Source organism: Nipponia nippon, unplaced genomic scaffold, assembly GCF_047370975.1.
Source record: "Nipponia nippon isolate SJK-2023a ecotype South Korea unplaced genomic scaffold, ASM4737097v1 scaffold_1, whole genome shotgun sequence".
Lineage (NCBI taxonomy): Eukaryota > Metazoa > Chordata > Aves > Pelecaniformes > Threskiornithidae > Nipponia > Nipponia nippon.
Window position 1 is genome coordinate 77,263,908 of NW_028262290.1, and position 16,544 is coordinate 77,280,451.

At 40.0% G+C, this 16,544-nt stretch overlaps 1 protein-coding gene across 8 annotated transcripts; it reads right to left on the reverse strand.

Annotated features, from left to right (window-relative positions):
• Positions 1 to 3,380: 3,380 nt before the first annotated feature.
• CUNH7orf57 (chromosome unknown C7orf57 homolog) lies at positions 3,381 to 16,089 on the reverse strand. Of its 8 annotated transcripts, none has more exons than XM_087736731.1 (9): positions 15,515 to 16,089; positions 14,323 to 14,382; positions 14,042 to 14,239; positions 13,170 to 13,278; positions 12,878 to 13,040; positions 7,298 to 7,413; positions 6,119 to 6,255; positions 5,149 to 5,163; positions 3,381 to 3,962 (listed from the first exon to the last, which is right to left on the reverse strand). In XM_087736731.1, the coding sequence occupies exons 3-9, from the start codon at positions 14,223 to 14,225 to the stop codon at positions 3,886 to 3,888; spliced, it is 801 nt and encodes a 266-aa protein (XP_087592857.1). In that variant the 5' UTR covers positions 14,226 to 14,239; positions 14,323 to 14,382; positions 15,515 to 16,089; the 3' UTR covers positions 3,381 to 3,885. The 8 variants fall into 8 exon arrangements, with proteins under 8 accessions (XP_087592857.1, XP_087592840.1, XP_087592872.1 ...); XM_087736714.1 differs by having other exon boundaries at positions 14,323 to 14,416; XM_087736746.1 differs by lacking the exon at positions 14,323 to 14,382 and having other exon boundaries at positions 7,298 to 7,398.
• Positions 16,090 to 16,544: the final 455 nt, after the last annotated feature.

A 16,544-nucleotide genomic window follows, 5' to 3' on the forward strand; every position in this document is an offset into this window, starting at 1 on the left:
ATGCTTAAAAAAATGCATGGGCCAGTTCAATTTTTGTTTGCACTGCTACACAAACAAAGTTAACGTATATATACCCTTGATCTCTGAAAACATGTTTTAGTCTAGTCTAAAAAGACATAAGTGGTATGAAGTAAGTATATATTCAGTCACATTAAAATGAAAAGAGCCATTAGACTTTGCTACAGTTAAATGTTGCATGTAAAAGGGAAATTAGTTTTTGGTACCTAAACTGCCAGGTTATTTTTAAATCTGTATCTCGAATTCTCTTTTAAAAATATTCACATATTCAGTATACTTGGATGTAACTCATAAAATGTAACTGCACTTTTGTTTTATCTTTGGGCTTGCAAAGCAATCAGTATTCAAAAAAAAAAAAAAAGAAATTATCTATCTCACTTATTACTTAAAGGCATTCAGGTCAGAGATGGAGCACAATACAACGAAATAAATGTTTCAGCATTTAAAACAATAAGGCTAGATTTTGTAAGTAAGCACCCAGCTTTTGACTTCAGCATCTCTCTGAAAAACAAACACTGAAAACCCTTCCAGACCCAGAAGCTTCCACTGCTTTTACATGGAACTGCTGATGACTTTAAAAACTGCCAGTTGCACGACTGCATTGACTCAGAAGTGAATAAAACAACATAATTACTGAGGTAAGGTGAACTCGAGCAACACATTTCCATCCTTGAATTCAGTTGGAGCTTTTTGATTTGTTACACTACTTTGATTTCATGTCCCTTGGAGAACTGGCAAGTTATGCTTCTGCTGCACCTCTCCATTATTCTGAATGCACAAACACAAATTCCAGGGTTCTCCACCTGCTCTTATACAGAGAAATCTTAGGCTGTTAATATTCTAACTCATGGTATTCAAACTGTGATCCATGAAGACTCAGTTGACCGACAGTGCAGATCAAACATCTCCTTCGCTTGACTAAGGAAAGCTGAGTATACATTAATGGCACATTAGCAAACTTTTAAGAATTTAAGGAATGTCATGTGGATATTACCTAATGGTGACTGAGGTAAAAAGAGACAATTTTTACAATAGGATATGGTGTATGCTTTTAAAGTATCTGAAAACCAGCACTATAAACACTTCTAAGAACTCAAGTACAGTAAAGCCAAATAACAGTGCTGAGTGACCAAGTTAGGATCTCAGCTGTCTTTCTGTCTCTGCCTCTAACAATTGCCTAAAAATATGACAGTTTTGGACAAGAACTCCAATACTGAGAAATAAGTGTTGAAAAGTGAAGAGGACTTAAGACATCAAACAATTCAAAGTAATGAAGTTACTTGCACAGATCTTAATGAGAAAAGGAGACCATAATATAGAAAAGAATGATTAGAATTCAGCAGTATTGCAGCCACATGGGAATTCTGATTTTATGGAATAGATTTTGAGGGCTTTGGCACAGCAAGCACCCTCAAGTCTATGTGAACAGGTGATCTATAAATTTGTAAATACTTTTAAATACCCATGCTAGTTGTTGTTTTTTTTTTCTTTTTGGTCCATAACATTACTGTCTCCAACATTTTCAGTAAATTTGTACTAAACACCTTTCAGAAAACTTTCTACAAAAAAAGATATTGAAATGGATTCAATATATGCTTAAGAACAAAAAAAAAACTTCTTACTCAACTGATAAGCATTAAAAAAAACCACTTGGCTGCCTTACCGTTACGCCACTTAACTCCAGAGAGTTTTATCATCTCATACTTCCTCTTTCTTTTATGTTTTGGCCAGTCAAGCATGTAACTGCAAACAGTATTTGCAAAAGAAGTTTTTCCTGCAATAACAGGAGTCAGAAGATCAAAGTGAGACTGAAAAGTAGTACTATTGCTGACAGTTATACCCTTAAAGTATGCTACAAAGGCTGTCATACACAGAACTTATTTTACTGGTGCAGTTTACCATCGGTGGGCACAACAAACTCAGCCCTCTATTACGCTTTTTTTACAGACAGTAAAAACAAAAATTATAACATTATCCAAAGACTCTATCAAATAAAGATAGCTGAATTCCCAGATAAGGCATGTTCACATGACCGAATAATTCTGAAAAATTCATTAAATGGTACTTATTTTTTTGGCATCAGGCAGCTACTGGTGATTACTGCATTAGGCGTAAAATTTTATGGTTGAAGTCCTAAGGGTATCAACAATTTGCCTGTTATACATACACAATTTCTTGACAGAAGCTTATTCTTTAGTGCTTCTCTATGATGACAGGTGACAGTTTTTCTACGATACTATAAGCTCCAGCTCTGCACCCCCTGGTACTCTAGCCTAGAAAACTAGATTTCACCAAAAGATTTCACTCTGCAGTAGATTTCACTCTGCTTTCACAGCAAAATTAATGAATTCAGTGTATCTCAATGTAATCCGCAATACAAATTGTAAGTGAAAACAGATATAAGGTATTAATTTTTTTCCCCTTTCAGATACAGCTTGATGTAAGCTTTTTGTATTTGGAAAATTTTGCTGACTAACCAATAACTGTACATTTAGGTATGTTCATATGTTTTAGCCTTTTATTTTTGTACATACAACTTAGTTGAATTGTTGGTTAGAACAAAGAGCAGAGATGGACTCAGATGCTGGGTCTAACAACATCAACGGCAAAACTTCCACAAACTTTCACTGAACATTCTGAGGGTTCAGATTAGCAATAGGTTTACCTATTTCCAACAAATTTTCATATCAAAGTTCTAAAGAAAAGCACTGTTAAGTCAAATCCTCTAAACATTCTGTTCAAAGAAATGTGTATTCAGTAATACATTTTAAAATCTTCAGCTCTTGGATTTGAAGGTGTACAATGTACTGAGTGCACTCAGAAAAGGAAACTAAAAATTACCGTTTTACTTATTAAAAGCTTCACTTTTCATAGTATTTGCAAAAAAATCTTATTGAAATTGCATCAACTTTCTAATGGGCTTTATAATAAATACTTCATTATTCGTAAGATTTCAGGGATATATCCTAATTCAAGTAGCTAAAAGAGCCCATGTTAAAATATCAGTGTATCTAACTTTTTCAAAATATTAAAATAATTTATATACATTGCTATTTCAAAGTACAAACTGTTTTGCTGGTGTGAATAAACATGGAGATCTAGCACATAATATTTTCGTTGCAGTCAAAACTTCAGGATAAATAAAATTTTTATTTAACAGCTGAAAGTGTAGGCATCATATATAGCTTAGTCCACACCACTGTCATCCAATGATTCATCATCTATATAACAAGACTATAACAGGAAATGCCACCAGGTCTTAATTTAATTATGTGGCTGAACACTGTAACTGATCACCTAGTTCTTGTGCAGCAATAGAATTGTCCTAGAAAGCTGAATATCTGGTCTAGATAACTGTGCTTTTGGGACTAAGAAGCGATCTTTCCAGTGAAGGCTTGAATTTTTCACTGCAAGTACCCATACCAGTTCAATTCTTTCTATTTACATTTCATCCCATACCATACAGTTCCCCTTCACCTTTCTGTATAGCACAGGTCCTGAGTATAACTGTAGTTAACTGAAGAAACTTGCTGGTTTGGACACATAGATATCGTGCCTGTGTCAGCAGCAATATGGTAACCCTATTTGACAAGAGCAAAGGAGCACTAGTCTGGTGCAGGAAAGAACTTCAGTTTTGCTTTATTTTGTTTATTATATTAAGAAAAACATCTAGGAATACACACTGACAGCTGTTGCTTGTTCTTTAAAATTTGCTGTAATCAAGCACAATGAAGTTCATCCATATTATAAACCAAATGAACTTCTCAATCAGGGATGAGTTTGACTATAAAAAGTAATTTAACCAACATGTAAATAGTGGACTATGTAAGCCATATAAGGCTTTGCTTTCCCCTATAGTCTTTTAAGTTACTTATTACATCCCTGAAACGGTGGCTTTGATTCGTTGCTTGCAGGTGCTGTTTCAGACTGTGATGGCTCTGAATCTGCAATAAAAAAAGATTACAGTTCTTAGGATAATTTCAACCATAAGGATAAAAAGGTCAACTAAAATTTTCAGTTTCTCTTTCACGTCAAAATGCATACAAATTCCAGTACTTTTAATTTTTAACTAACAAGATAGACAAGCTACCTAACAAAGTTTGCAGTATGATGCAAATCTATAACCCAGCGAAAACGGGTTATAGATTTACATATGGAATGGGTTATATCTCCTGTCTGATGTGTCTTGGACTTATCCTCTGCAAGAGGTAACAGAGAAAGCTCCATCTCAAAAGGGAGCTGCAAGGTGCTCATGCTGCCAGTTGCGTTGGATGAGCAGACAAAAGTACCCAAGTGGGAAAAAAATACAAGCACTACCTTCAGTGCATACCTGAAAGAATGAAAAGGACAAGGTCAAAACTGAATCAAGCTACATGTCTGTACGACACCATACTGTTAAGAGCATTTAAAAAAATCTCCTTTTACATTGAGATACAGAATCAGTCTCAACCAGAAGAGCTATGATTGACAAAGGAGGGCAATACAAGCAAAGCAGGTGTTGTCATATTTAAGAATTTGTGAAAGAAAAGCATCTCAAAAATAAAATGTATCTATATATGAAACTATGCAGCACACTGACTTTTCAGCAGCTTTTACAGTACACCCATCATTTTGTTCTCTACGCATAAGTGGTATAACCAAACCAATATCATGATTACTCTGAAACAATCTTCAGCTTTCTTTATATCCCAAATGTCCCATTAGAGGCACACTTCACATTAAAGAAATCAACCATCACCAAATGAATGAATTTGAGGTTTTGAAAATCCCAAATCCTTTCATTTTACTTACAGTAATGGAAAAGAAAAATGTCAGTGCACAAGAAAGTTAAATAGAATCTGAAGACAAAAGAAGAATATTCAAGGTTTTCTTTCATGCTACGGCAGAGCACTTTTAGGCTCCATGGCTGAACTGTTAGGTCATTGCGCCTCCAAAGGCAGCATCCTCTGCATGATCAGAGTTTGGATACTTAAGCTGACTTTGAAGAGTTGCTTCTCAGGTTATGCATGTCCTTTCAGGTCCAGACCGAGATCTGGCTTCATCCCTTAGGTTTTTTTATAGCCGTTTTTCTTCTGAACAATAACACACAACTTCTAGTTTTCTGTTTGCCCGTTTTCTTCTGATACTCACCTGGAGGAAGAGGTTCTGCACACACACACACACACACAAAAAATATTACTGTAGGTACATTAACGGAAGACACAAAGATGAATTCAGGAAGTGCTGAAGTGTCACAGAAACTACATTAACTGGCCTCTAAGACTTTCACACATTGATATATCAAGGTCAAGGGAGTCATGGCAATCCCCAGAGTATACACAAGCATTCACTGATATAAATAAATAAAAAAAAAAAAAATCTGGAGCTTGCAATGTGTATGTTCAATAGCATTTTAAAAGGTTGCTATAGAAAACTGCTATACCCACCATGGTTACCAAGCCACTGTAAAAAGCCTAAGCAAAAGGTCTTTGACAGAAGGGGAATCTTCCGCCCTTTAACCTTTATATCTCAGTGTTTTCAAGTGATGTCTTTCATAGCTATTACCACTGTGCATGACAAAGTAAGGTTTGAAATCGTAGGTAAACATTGGATAAATTTTTTTCTCTCTAATAAAACTCTTGCAATGCCACTGTCTTCAACGATGCGCGTATGTTTATTTTGACAAATTTTTATGAACGGTGATCTATTTCTTAAACATGAGTATCGATGACATTTGTCACAGAAGTTTTCAGAAAAATATTGGGGGCCAAAGACTATTCACAACAAATAGGCAACAAATATTTTACGGTCTGTTTAAATTTAGGCAGGAGGATGGCTGTGTCTCCACAGCATTTTACAAAAACACAGAAGCGCTTGTATTGGAACAGAGCATACTTTTGCAATCGTAAAGATGAAAAAAATCCATGAAAGCCCCTGCCTTCGCTGACTACAAACAGGATCACTCTTTTCTATAGCTGGTCATAGGGTATTGTAAGCTAAGCATAGTAATTCAGTAAGTCTCACTATATTCAAAGAGAGCCACACCAATTATTCAGGCTGCCCTCTGCTGTTACCTTGAAATCCCAACTCACATTAAAAGAAACAGCTTTCGTAATTTTACCTTTGGACTGCTCACTATTTTCTGATGTTTCTTGAATCTTTTTTTCCCGTCCAGTACAGTGCTGAAACCAGTCAGTCCCATAACCATTGCTAATTAATTTGCTAAAGTTTACTGCTTCGCTTTTTCTCTGAGCAGGCCTGTTAATCCAAATATATTAAGGAAAACAATAGCATAAGTAAACAAAAATGGGGATTAGGTGGGAAAATTTTATTTTGCACAGAAAGGGCAATAGCCTTATAACATAATTTATTTCCAAGTAATTAAACATACATTCTACAGGTAATCATCTAAGCAAAAAACAAAACAAAAAAAAACCCCAAAGCACACAACTACACCTGATTCAGTAATGTGTAATTTTACATGAGAAGAGCCATCCATTTTATTGGAACTTTACATGTGTAATACACAGTTCTGGTCTCAGAGATGAAAAAGTGAAAAGGGGAAATCATACAAAGAATGTGTAAAAAAAGGCTGACAATACTCATTCTGTGCTGCTGAAACATGAAATTTCGTCACAGGTTTGCTCTGAAATTCATTGGACAGTTTACTCACTTATTTTGCGTCATTAAGATATTTCTAAAACATGCTGGGATTACTGATGACTGCGTAATAAATTTTTAAGACAAAGTACACAGAAACAGTTCAGTTGTGCACACAGCTGATGACGTGATCACATCACAGGTGATATATTAATTTGCTTAAAAGACTATTATCTTCCAGGTGTTCATTACAGTATTTTTGCTGTGCTTGACCTTATATAGGCTACAGTTTATGTCTTTACTTAAAATGGTAGTCCTACTCGTGTCTCTGTAACCTATGCTTACGAAATAACAACGTACATTATCGTTTGCATCTGTTCACTGGTATTGAGAAAAAAAACCAGACAATTTAGAATACAATAAAAGTGTGCTACATGAAGACATGCAACTCTATGCTTAATTTTCCCAAAGCAAAGTTATACTGACTAGCTTTCCTATACGAGTTAAAGTGCTGTTATTTTAGCTGTTTGTAAAACTGTTTTAGTATCACACATGATAGCAACTTTAGTAGCAGTAAGGATCCACAAAATCCATATACATATCCACTAATCTCTGCAATTTCACAAGAAGTAATATTACGTGTGTGCACAAATAGTTGCAGGCTTATGAGTTTAATGAATTTCATAAGAGTACTACTTACATAGGTGGGAAGGAAAGCTTATTTTTCCCACTAAATTCCTTCTTTGTAGAGAGATTCGGCATTCTGCTTGGATGTTTAGGGTTTATAGCTGGGAGCTTTATCTGTGTTAGAGAAATCTGAATTTAATGAAAGGAGATATGATAAAAATAACCAAGAAGATTATATGATAATATAGCCTTCAAAAGTGAAGATTATATTAAAGGCCCTAAATGTCTTCAAATTTTACTATCTTATCTATATTATTTCCATAAGTAAGAGTAGAGGAATATAAAGGAATAGCAAAAGATAAAGCAGCACCTTAGTTAGTTATTCTAGATGAGATCAGCTCTTTGTTCAGTATGTCAATAATGCAAAATGTGCCCTCCACAAGCTTTCCCCTGACAGTACACTTCTACCCAAAATTAAGCTTCAAATTCAAAATTACCCATTGCAACCTTTCATCTTGGCATATTTCTCTGTATGCAGTGTACGACAACATCCCAGTCTTACTAAAGTCAGTGGGACGAGAAATTCATTTCCAGTTTAATTACTACATTTTGGTTTTTTTTATAAAAAGCATAAAACATCCCATATAATAAGAAAACAGTTGTGGTACATTAATTAGAGGTTTGAAATTCGAACAAATATTGATGTATTGGGGGAAGCCTACAACAGAGAAGTGTATTTTACTTTTATCATCTTTCACTTGCTAATGACAGGTAAAGAAACTCAGTGTTGACTGAAATATAGAAAGATGACACCTAGAAAGCCAGTGAAATGACATTACAAACTCTAGGACTGAAAGTTGGAAAACGGAAAAGTAATGGAGAAACATTAGCAACACATACCAAAGCTACTTATTATAACGTCGATCAAAATCAACAGCTGCTGAAGGGTCAACTTACTTCTCTCTCAAATAAAAGCATTAAATTAAATATCCCCAACAACTCCCAGATATTTTTCACTGATACCTGCCAAGAAATTCTGAGGTTAAAAAAAACCCAAAATCTCTTTAAAGACTATTTACAGATTCCTTCATTGCATGAAGAGAGAAAAAAAAAGTCCTGAAGATAGCACAAAGTTTTCAAAGCTTATTAACAAAGTTTTTGTGTTATACTAATATATCCTTTTAATTAGAACCTACATATTATTTGACCATTTTCTCTTTTAAACGTGCAACACAGGAGAGCACCCCATAGGATAAGAGATATTACTTGCAGGTTATTTAAAAAAAAAAAATCAGGACAGGGTAACTAGAAGTGAAATATATCGCTCTGTAAATTTAAAAGTACATTAAGGGTGAAGATACTTTTCACCTATGTGGACATACCTACTGCAATACAGTTAACAGAGCAAAAAATTAGGAACAGAGTGCAAAAATTAGATGCATCAGCAGCAGTTGCACTTGGATTACAGACACTACAAAACAACTCCCATGAAAACACCCATGAGGAGAAGATTCCAAAAGAGATGTAAACACACCACGGACTTCTCAAGGAGCCCATGCACATTTAGTATAGAAGAAGCAAAGAAAAGTATAATAGCATTTGAACACATCTAATCAGTGAACTAATTAACAAGCCACTAAAAGAAGCAGACCTGAATGTTTGGAGAGTGTAAGTTTTCTTATTTTCCGGGAGAAAGTGAAGCCTACAACAGAGAGTTCTACTGATTCTGAAACAGGACGTCAATGCAAACCAACATACTACGTCAGTGCTAAAATCCCTACAGACTTCGGTGGAGTCAGAGTTTCATCAGAAGAAAAGTTCCAGAATCTGGTAAAGAATAAGCGGATGGGCTACTAGGTTTCAGCCTGACTGATGTTATGTTGAAGCTTAAAGAGATGAAAATCTGGGACACTTGTCAGAGAAGAAGAGATGATACTAGCAAGAGCATGCAGTGACGTCAGGGGCAGTGATGTCAGATGAAGAGGAGTTCTGTTGTCCAACCCAGGGGTTAAAAAATGCGTTAGCCACTTAGAACTGCTTTACAAATCTGTTAACACTATTCTCTGCTGAAGCAGCGTACTTCTGCTTTACATTTCAAAAATGCAATCCTATTGTGCAAAAAATTATAGGGCCTTCTTCTGTCCATCATTAAACTGTACCAGTACAGATCTGACATACCATGGAAGTTTCAGATCCAGGACACAGTTGCCTACAATTTCAACTGAGAAAAACAATTTAATTAGACAAGCAGAAATCATCAAACTCGGGTAACTTTTGTCGCATACTGAAGGCATGATGGCACACAGAAAAACGATTCAATAGGCAGGATATACAAATAGTAGATGGAAAGAGATGAGACTCTCCTCTCGGCACTGAAGCGAGGCATTAGAAAAGGAAGTCTAGTTATTAAAGAGTTAGTTAAAGGGCAGGGGGAGGGCGGAAGCCTAGAGGGATTTTGTGTAGAGACAGACAAAGGCCCAACTGTCCAAACTAAAGTCAAGGAAAAAAGGGGAAAGGAAAGGCAATGAGAAAAGACTTGAAGGCTGCTAGCAAGTCTCACGCACTGTTTTAAAGGTTGTCTTTCTTTTCTTGGTATTAAATGAGACAGGCTACCATAACTTGCAGGCATCAAAATGTTCCCTACTGTTCAAATCAGCTAAGGAGTGACAAAAGGAGCAAGGGAACAGATCAGAATTTGGTTTTGGAGGGCACCTGAAACGCCATCAGGTGCTGTTTGTTACTTTGCTGGGCAAATTCAGCATTAAAAGCAGACCCTTGTGCCACTACACCCCTATGGTTATAGCTGAGGAGGCATTTTCACTTTGACAAGCCTCTATTTAACAGCCGTCAAGTTTCCCAGATAAAGCAAACTATGTAGGACATTTTTTACATGTTCTCTGTTTAAAGCGTTTTCTCCCTTTGTGAAGAGATGGCGACGACATACCCTAAAAATTACTACCTACATTAATTATACATACACGTTCATTAGTCTCCGATTCAAGAAACATAAACTGTGATATGTATTGTGCCTGGCTGGTATATGAAGAATAATGGATACCTGCTGCCAGCATGGAAGGCTAAAAGCCCCCTGATGAAATCCTGACTCCCCTGCAATCAAGGGAAAAATTCTAGATTACATTTCAAATCTCTCTCTGAGGTAAAATCCTGACCTCAGATGAGTAATACTTTTGCTACAGCACATAAATATATATGTATGTATGCATACATACACATACATTTCAGGCAAGTGCCTGAAAGAGATTACTTCAGACATGAAGTAGTAATCTTACTGGTGCCACAGGAAGATTGCCTAATGCTGATGCTAACTCTGGTACCACCTCCAGCTGATCTCCCACCCATACACAGGTCTGCCTTTTTCTTAAGGTCGTAGCATTTTTGACCCAACCTGGCTGGTCCACATGATGCATAGGTGAAAGGATGCTTCCACCTGGGCTAGTAGTCCATCACTTTGCCATAAGCACAAAGGCTAAATCCTTCATGCACTAAAACATCTTTGCTGCTTTGCAAAATTCCCAGAAGAACGAGAATTATCCCCATGATTAAGGCATTAGGGAGGAACTACAGGATCCATCCTAAGGCACGGAGAACCATGTAATGGTCCCCCTGATCTCCAGTCCTCCTCTATGCAGTGACAACCATAATATGAGGAACAGTGAAGCTTCTAATACTTCAGAACAAAGTGGCATAAAGGCTTAAAGCTCCAGAGCAAGGGCCCACCAGGGAACAATGTTTTCCAAACTGAGTAGAACAGGTACCCTTAGAGGTTAAAATGTTTTTGCACTTGTTCCTAAGGGTGCCGTTTGGGATTTATCTCCATGATTGCATCACACATCTCTCTTCCGAACAACTGCTTAGTCAGACTGGACTGAAAAATACTTTCAATATGTGCAGTCTCAGTACTTGAGGTAGTTTGCTGCTGCGGCACCATCATGTAGTCAAACAAATAAATTGAATAGTCCTTCAAAATTTGTCTGTGGTGTTTTGGAATATCTCTCTTACATTTCAACATACAAGATGTACGGTGAAAAAACTAAAATCAGGACTGTTTGGTAGGGCTAATTCCATTGTCTCACTTGAAGAGTCTTCAGGAAGGTACTCTTAAAGCGTGAGATAGAAACCTCCTGTAAGAGGAAATACAAGAAATAGCTGTGGAAGAAGGCCCATGTGATGTTTAAAGATATATGAGACACTTTTCAGGGTCCAGGAAAGGTACTGTGAAGGACCACCATTTCAGAGATGGTGGTGTGGAGGTAGAGCTAAAACTAGAGACACAGAACCTGCCTTCTCAGGCACCTAATCTTAAAGAAAAAGATTCGGCAGATTTAGTACCTTAGACAAAACTCAACTTCATCTTCCAGAAGAGCAGTGTAAATTATATATCAAGGCCTCAGCAGATTTGGAATCCGAGCTGAATATATAACATATATTCACTTTGTATGTGGTGATAACTAAAAAACATGGGAACTTTCATTCACATGACTGAATGAAACTGGGTCTTGATCAAACTCCACCCAAACAGATAAGGACCTCAGTCTCACTTTACCAGTCACCACATGGACTTGAATTACACTTATTGTCATCAAAGTTAAGTTTGACTGTTAGAGCACTGAAGACAATTGGTTCTTAAGTAAGGGAGCGAGGGACAGCACTTCTTCTCCATCCTAGTTTGATCCTTTAAGAGGCTCCATGGCAGGCTAAGTTTCTGTTTTCAGTGCCTTAAATCTCTGATTGAAAAAAAGCTTCACCTACAAGCATCAGGCAAATTATAGTTTAAGCATACATTGCTTGTTTGCCTGTTTCCACAGGTTAAGTAAACATTCTCAAGCCTATTCAGAAATGAGGTGTTCCCATTTACACAAGCCATCATTCTGAATTTGCACTAGTTATTCATCTCAGCAAAGTCTAAGGACTTTTTTTCCTAAAATGTCCAACATCTGCCCCTCTGTTCAAGAAGGGAGGTACTGGTGTTCAAGTATATCAAATGCCTTTCCATGTATACTCCAAAGACCTATGGTAAATGAGGCAACTAAGATTATGGAGGATATTAAAAAAACATAAGGCTTCAGCATCTAAAATGGCCAGGGGCAGGGAGGATGGAAGAGGGAAGATGGAAGAGAGGTTTCGAGGACAAAATGCCAAGGTCATCACAAAAAGGGCATAGCTATACTTATTTTGTCTTGGATACATCTTCCGTTCAAAAGACAGCTAGTGCAGTCTCTCTGGGGACTCTCTTGCATTTTAAATTAAAACAAACTCCTTTTTTGGAACAGTCTTCTGTTCCTTCCTCCTTCTTTCTTCCTCCCCCAAGATCATGAAACAAGAATTCTCTTCACCAGAGTGAACTGCAGGGGAAATAAAGCCTAAGAAGATAGAAACTAACTACTGGCTTTCATTCACACTTAAATATACACACCATAGATTGTGGTGGGAAACTGCTATGCTATACCTGCAGCACTTAAGAGAAACAGAGCTTTCTTCGCGTTCTCTACCTGTGACAGAAAAAAATGCTTCTGGAATACAGAAACTCAAGTGGACTACAGCTTCCCTTCTAGAAGAACCCGCAGGCCCAGCCAGAAGTGTCTTCGCAAGCTCTACAAACAAAGCATTGTCACAGAGTGCCTCTCCATCATACCTTCTTTTTCTCTGCGTTTTCTTTGTCCTCAGCATCCCTCTGCCAAACGCTTTTCATATCAAAATCAAAAGGCCCTCTTCTCGGCTCGTAACTGTTACCACGATGGTCATCAGCCTTAAACTCTCTGTGAATCATATAATCTGGCAGAGAGGAAACATAGCTCCTGCAGGCAAAGATTTGACACTTGTTCATACAAGGGATACATATCTTGCACTTTAGTACAGAATTATTCTGAAACACTAACAGGTGAAGAGAGAATCCAAGAAGTTATGTGGAGTCTCAACAGGCTTACCATGGCTTATTGGTCACTGGGGGATCAGAGCAGTGCGAGTACCAGTCAGGCACAGCATATGCTGCTGGAGAGGACCTCCTTGTCGCAGGACTGTAGTGCTTCAGCAGGTCTTAAGAGAAAAAGACAAAAGCCACTACATTTCTGACTTCTTATCTGGTTGCAAAACCTTTGTTTTCAGGTTGCTGTTTTATCAGGAAGAAATGTTTGCTTTATTGAGGAAGGAGCACTTGTCTCCCTTGATAAAACAGACAGAACCTTGCAGCACTGCGTTGTGCTTGTACCTTGTTTATCTTACTCTAAATGCTTTGACATGTTTCTACTGGTCTGTTAATTCCTATTTCTGGATTTGTCACCCTGCTCTAAGCGTGCATGCAAACCATCTGCTCAAGTTCCTCAAGCTTCCTTCTTTGATAAAGGAAATATCAAAACCATGGATCACCTTGGAACAAGAATAGAATATGTACAGCACTGTAACAAACTGAATGTCATCACAAAAACCACTTTATAAACCTCTACCAAGTTTTCTGATTATGCTTTTTTGTGACAACGTCATTTTCACCAGACTGCTACTTAAATAGCCCAAGCATAAATTGTAAAGACCTCACTCAAATGCAGCTAAACTGTCATCACCTACTTAGATCAAATACAGTTCAAAACTACACATTTTGTTAAAAGGTACCTATACAAAATAGACTGCAAGGATTCTTGAGAAAGTGACCTCTTATGTCACATTTTCAATTGCTCATTTTTTCCGTAGGTTAATTTCAAAACTCCAGAGGATTCTTCTGCAGTATCTACAAGCACTTTCTACCACCGTACTCAAGAAATGCAAAGAAAACAGACGAAAACAAACAAGCGAGACAGACACTCACCAGGTCGGCCTCCTTGCTTTGCCAGCCTGACGTAGGCTGCATCGGTCTCTTTGATCCACTTCCTGCGGCACCCAGATGGCACGTCCTGGGGAGATTTTGTAAGGTCACTGAGACCCAGAATCTGGGATGCTGGAGGAAGTGGGCTCTTCAAGGTTACCGACTTCTCTGGTTGTTTCAGTGGCATGTGGTATTACTGTCCTGTGATAATGGAAAAGAAAATATTGGTGGTAAAAGTTAACTGCTAGCATCCCTTTTTCAGGCAACTAACAAATCGAGCCCACCTGAAACTTGAGCAGCATGCTGCATTTCAGCTTGGAGACAGAAGACCAGGCTTGCTTATTCTGGGGGATATAGTACACACAGTTTCTAGAAGATCTGATGCAACAAGGGAACACCTTGTTTTCAGTTTTGAAACAGCATTCAAGTTTTCATGTAAAGTGTTCTAATACAGGGGATCATGCATCTTCATGCAGAAAACTATTTCCAAGGACACCAAGAGCAGCAAGAGGCACAGAAGACAGCAGGAAACACTTAAGCCTTCGATTTCTTTTCCTCCTCACCCATTAACAAAAGCAAAGACAGTACCTGTCTGTTTGCAGGTCTTTATTTGTAAAACAGCCAAACCCAATCCCCAAACTGCCCACCTCGCCAATAAAAAAAGGAAAAACACCCAATACCCTACCTCTCGGTACATTACTGTCTAAACTTCTAGTGAGGAAAAAGAAAAGATAAATATGTCCTCATTAATGGGAACATGGAGTGGCAGACAAGGAAAAAAAAAAGACAGTCTAAGGAATTATGTCATGAAAGGTGCACAGGACACTTACTGAAGTGACTCCAAGTACAGCAAATGCCGTTTCGTAGGTGTGAAGAAACTATCTTAAGACAGCAGCCTATTAAGAAGCTCTTAAATACACACACAGTTAGCTATGCCGAAACTCAGCTCCAAGAAATAATAACCCAAAGCACTTGCTCTCCCTGGTATCAGGGGCAAAGAAACAGACTGTGCTTGCAGTCACTTCACTAATTGGTCCGTCAGAAACTGCATGACCCAATTATCCCAAATGCTCTCCTTCTTTCCACTTTGCTGGGCTGCCACTATCTTGGATCTCTACTGCATGCTGTGGCTTAAGATTAAAAAAAAAATAAATAAAAATTTCCGCTAAAAGGCATTAGCAACCCCAGTCAAACAGGCTGAGCTCCACTGGGCTTCACCCAGAGGGCAAAGTGTTTCAGAGTGTTTTTTTCCACCTGACATCTTCTAAAAGACCTCTGCAAAAGGAGGAAATGCTGTCATTCAGGGTGCAAGAGGACACCAGGTAAAATGACTTGGGGATGGCAAAGGTGCTCAGAGCTCAGCCAGTACTTGAGGAAACTCAATCAGGTGGGAACCGGCCAGCGAGGAAACCGTGACAAGGGCGCTCTCACAGCAGCCCTAAGCAAAGGCCAGTGATCGGCTCCGCATTCCCTCACCAAGTTCTTCCCAGCGCCCATCCAAACGTCACGCTCTTCGCCTGGCGCTGAGAAAAAAGCTCCTTCTCTCCGACTTGGCTTCAGCGACTGCCTGAAGGAGCAGAGGTGGCCTGGCACCCAGGCACCGGCAGCTCGAGCCTGAGCTACGCTTGCCTACGGACGCAAGGCCGGGGGGTAAACAAACGGGACGGGAGCTGCAGGAGCCCCTTGGTGGCTGCACCTTGCCGTGCCGTTAACGGCCACCCCACAGCGACGGGCCGTGGCGCCCGCGGGAAAGCCTGCTTAGCGGAGGGCCGGCAACCGCTCCTGGCGCGGGAGCACTGAGCAGCGCCGGCAGAAAGCGACCGCGGCCGCCTGGGGTAGAGAAGCCAGAGAACGGAACCAGCGACGCGGATGCAGGGACCGACGGCTCCTTCGCTTGCCCGCCGAGCAGATAAAGGCGGGTACGCGGAGAGGCGCATCACGGCCCTGCCGGGGCAGGCGTGGGGCCCCGGCGCTGCAGGAAAGGCTGAGCGCCGGCGGCCAGCGCCCGCCGGGGAGCACGCCCTGAGCCCCTGCTCAGGGGAGAGGAAGGGGAGCCGCAGGGCGGAGTAAGGCGCCAGCCGCGGCAACGGGGGCGGCCCGCGGCCGGTCGCGCCCCGCCCCGCAGTGGCGAGGCCTCCAGCCGCCGGGGGCCGCAGGGAGGCGCCCACAGCCCGCCCCACTCCCCGCAGCCGGCCGAGCCGGCGCCATCTTCTGCTGCCCCGGCCGGCGGGCCGCGGGGGGTGCGGGTGTTGCTGCCCCGCGGGCGGGTCCCTCTTCCTTCTCTCGCCGTCCGCGGCCGGTGGCGGGATACCTCTGCCCGCCCTGGGCTGGACAAGCGACGTGTTTCCCAGGGGTCGGTCGTAGAGCCGGGGGGGGCAGCGGGGACCCTCCGTGCTTGGGTCGGTGGCACAGAGCATGGGCAGGGGTGCGAGGCCCTGTGGCCTGCGTGACCACGCTGCAGGCTGTCACAAAAATGGCCCTCCTTTTCTTTTGGCTGTCGGGATGA

What these genes read in the sequence shown, in the direction of transcription:
- CUNH7orf57 (XM_087736704.1), bottom strand. Translation starts at nt 14,225, where the DNA reads ATGCCACTGAAACAACCAGAGAAGTCGGTAACCTTGAAGAGCCCACTT. An exon ending in AAAGCAAGGAGGCCGACCTG is followed by an intron (nt 13,279 to 14,041) that starts GTGAGTGTCTGT and finishes TTTTCTCTTAAG; the next exon opens with ACCTGCTGAAGCACTACAGT. An exon ending in AAGCTTTCCTTCCCACCTAT is followed by an intron (nt 6,256 to 7,297) that starts GTAAGTAGTACT and finishes TTGGATTAACAG; the next exon opens with GCCTGCTCAGAGAAAAAGCG.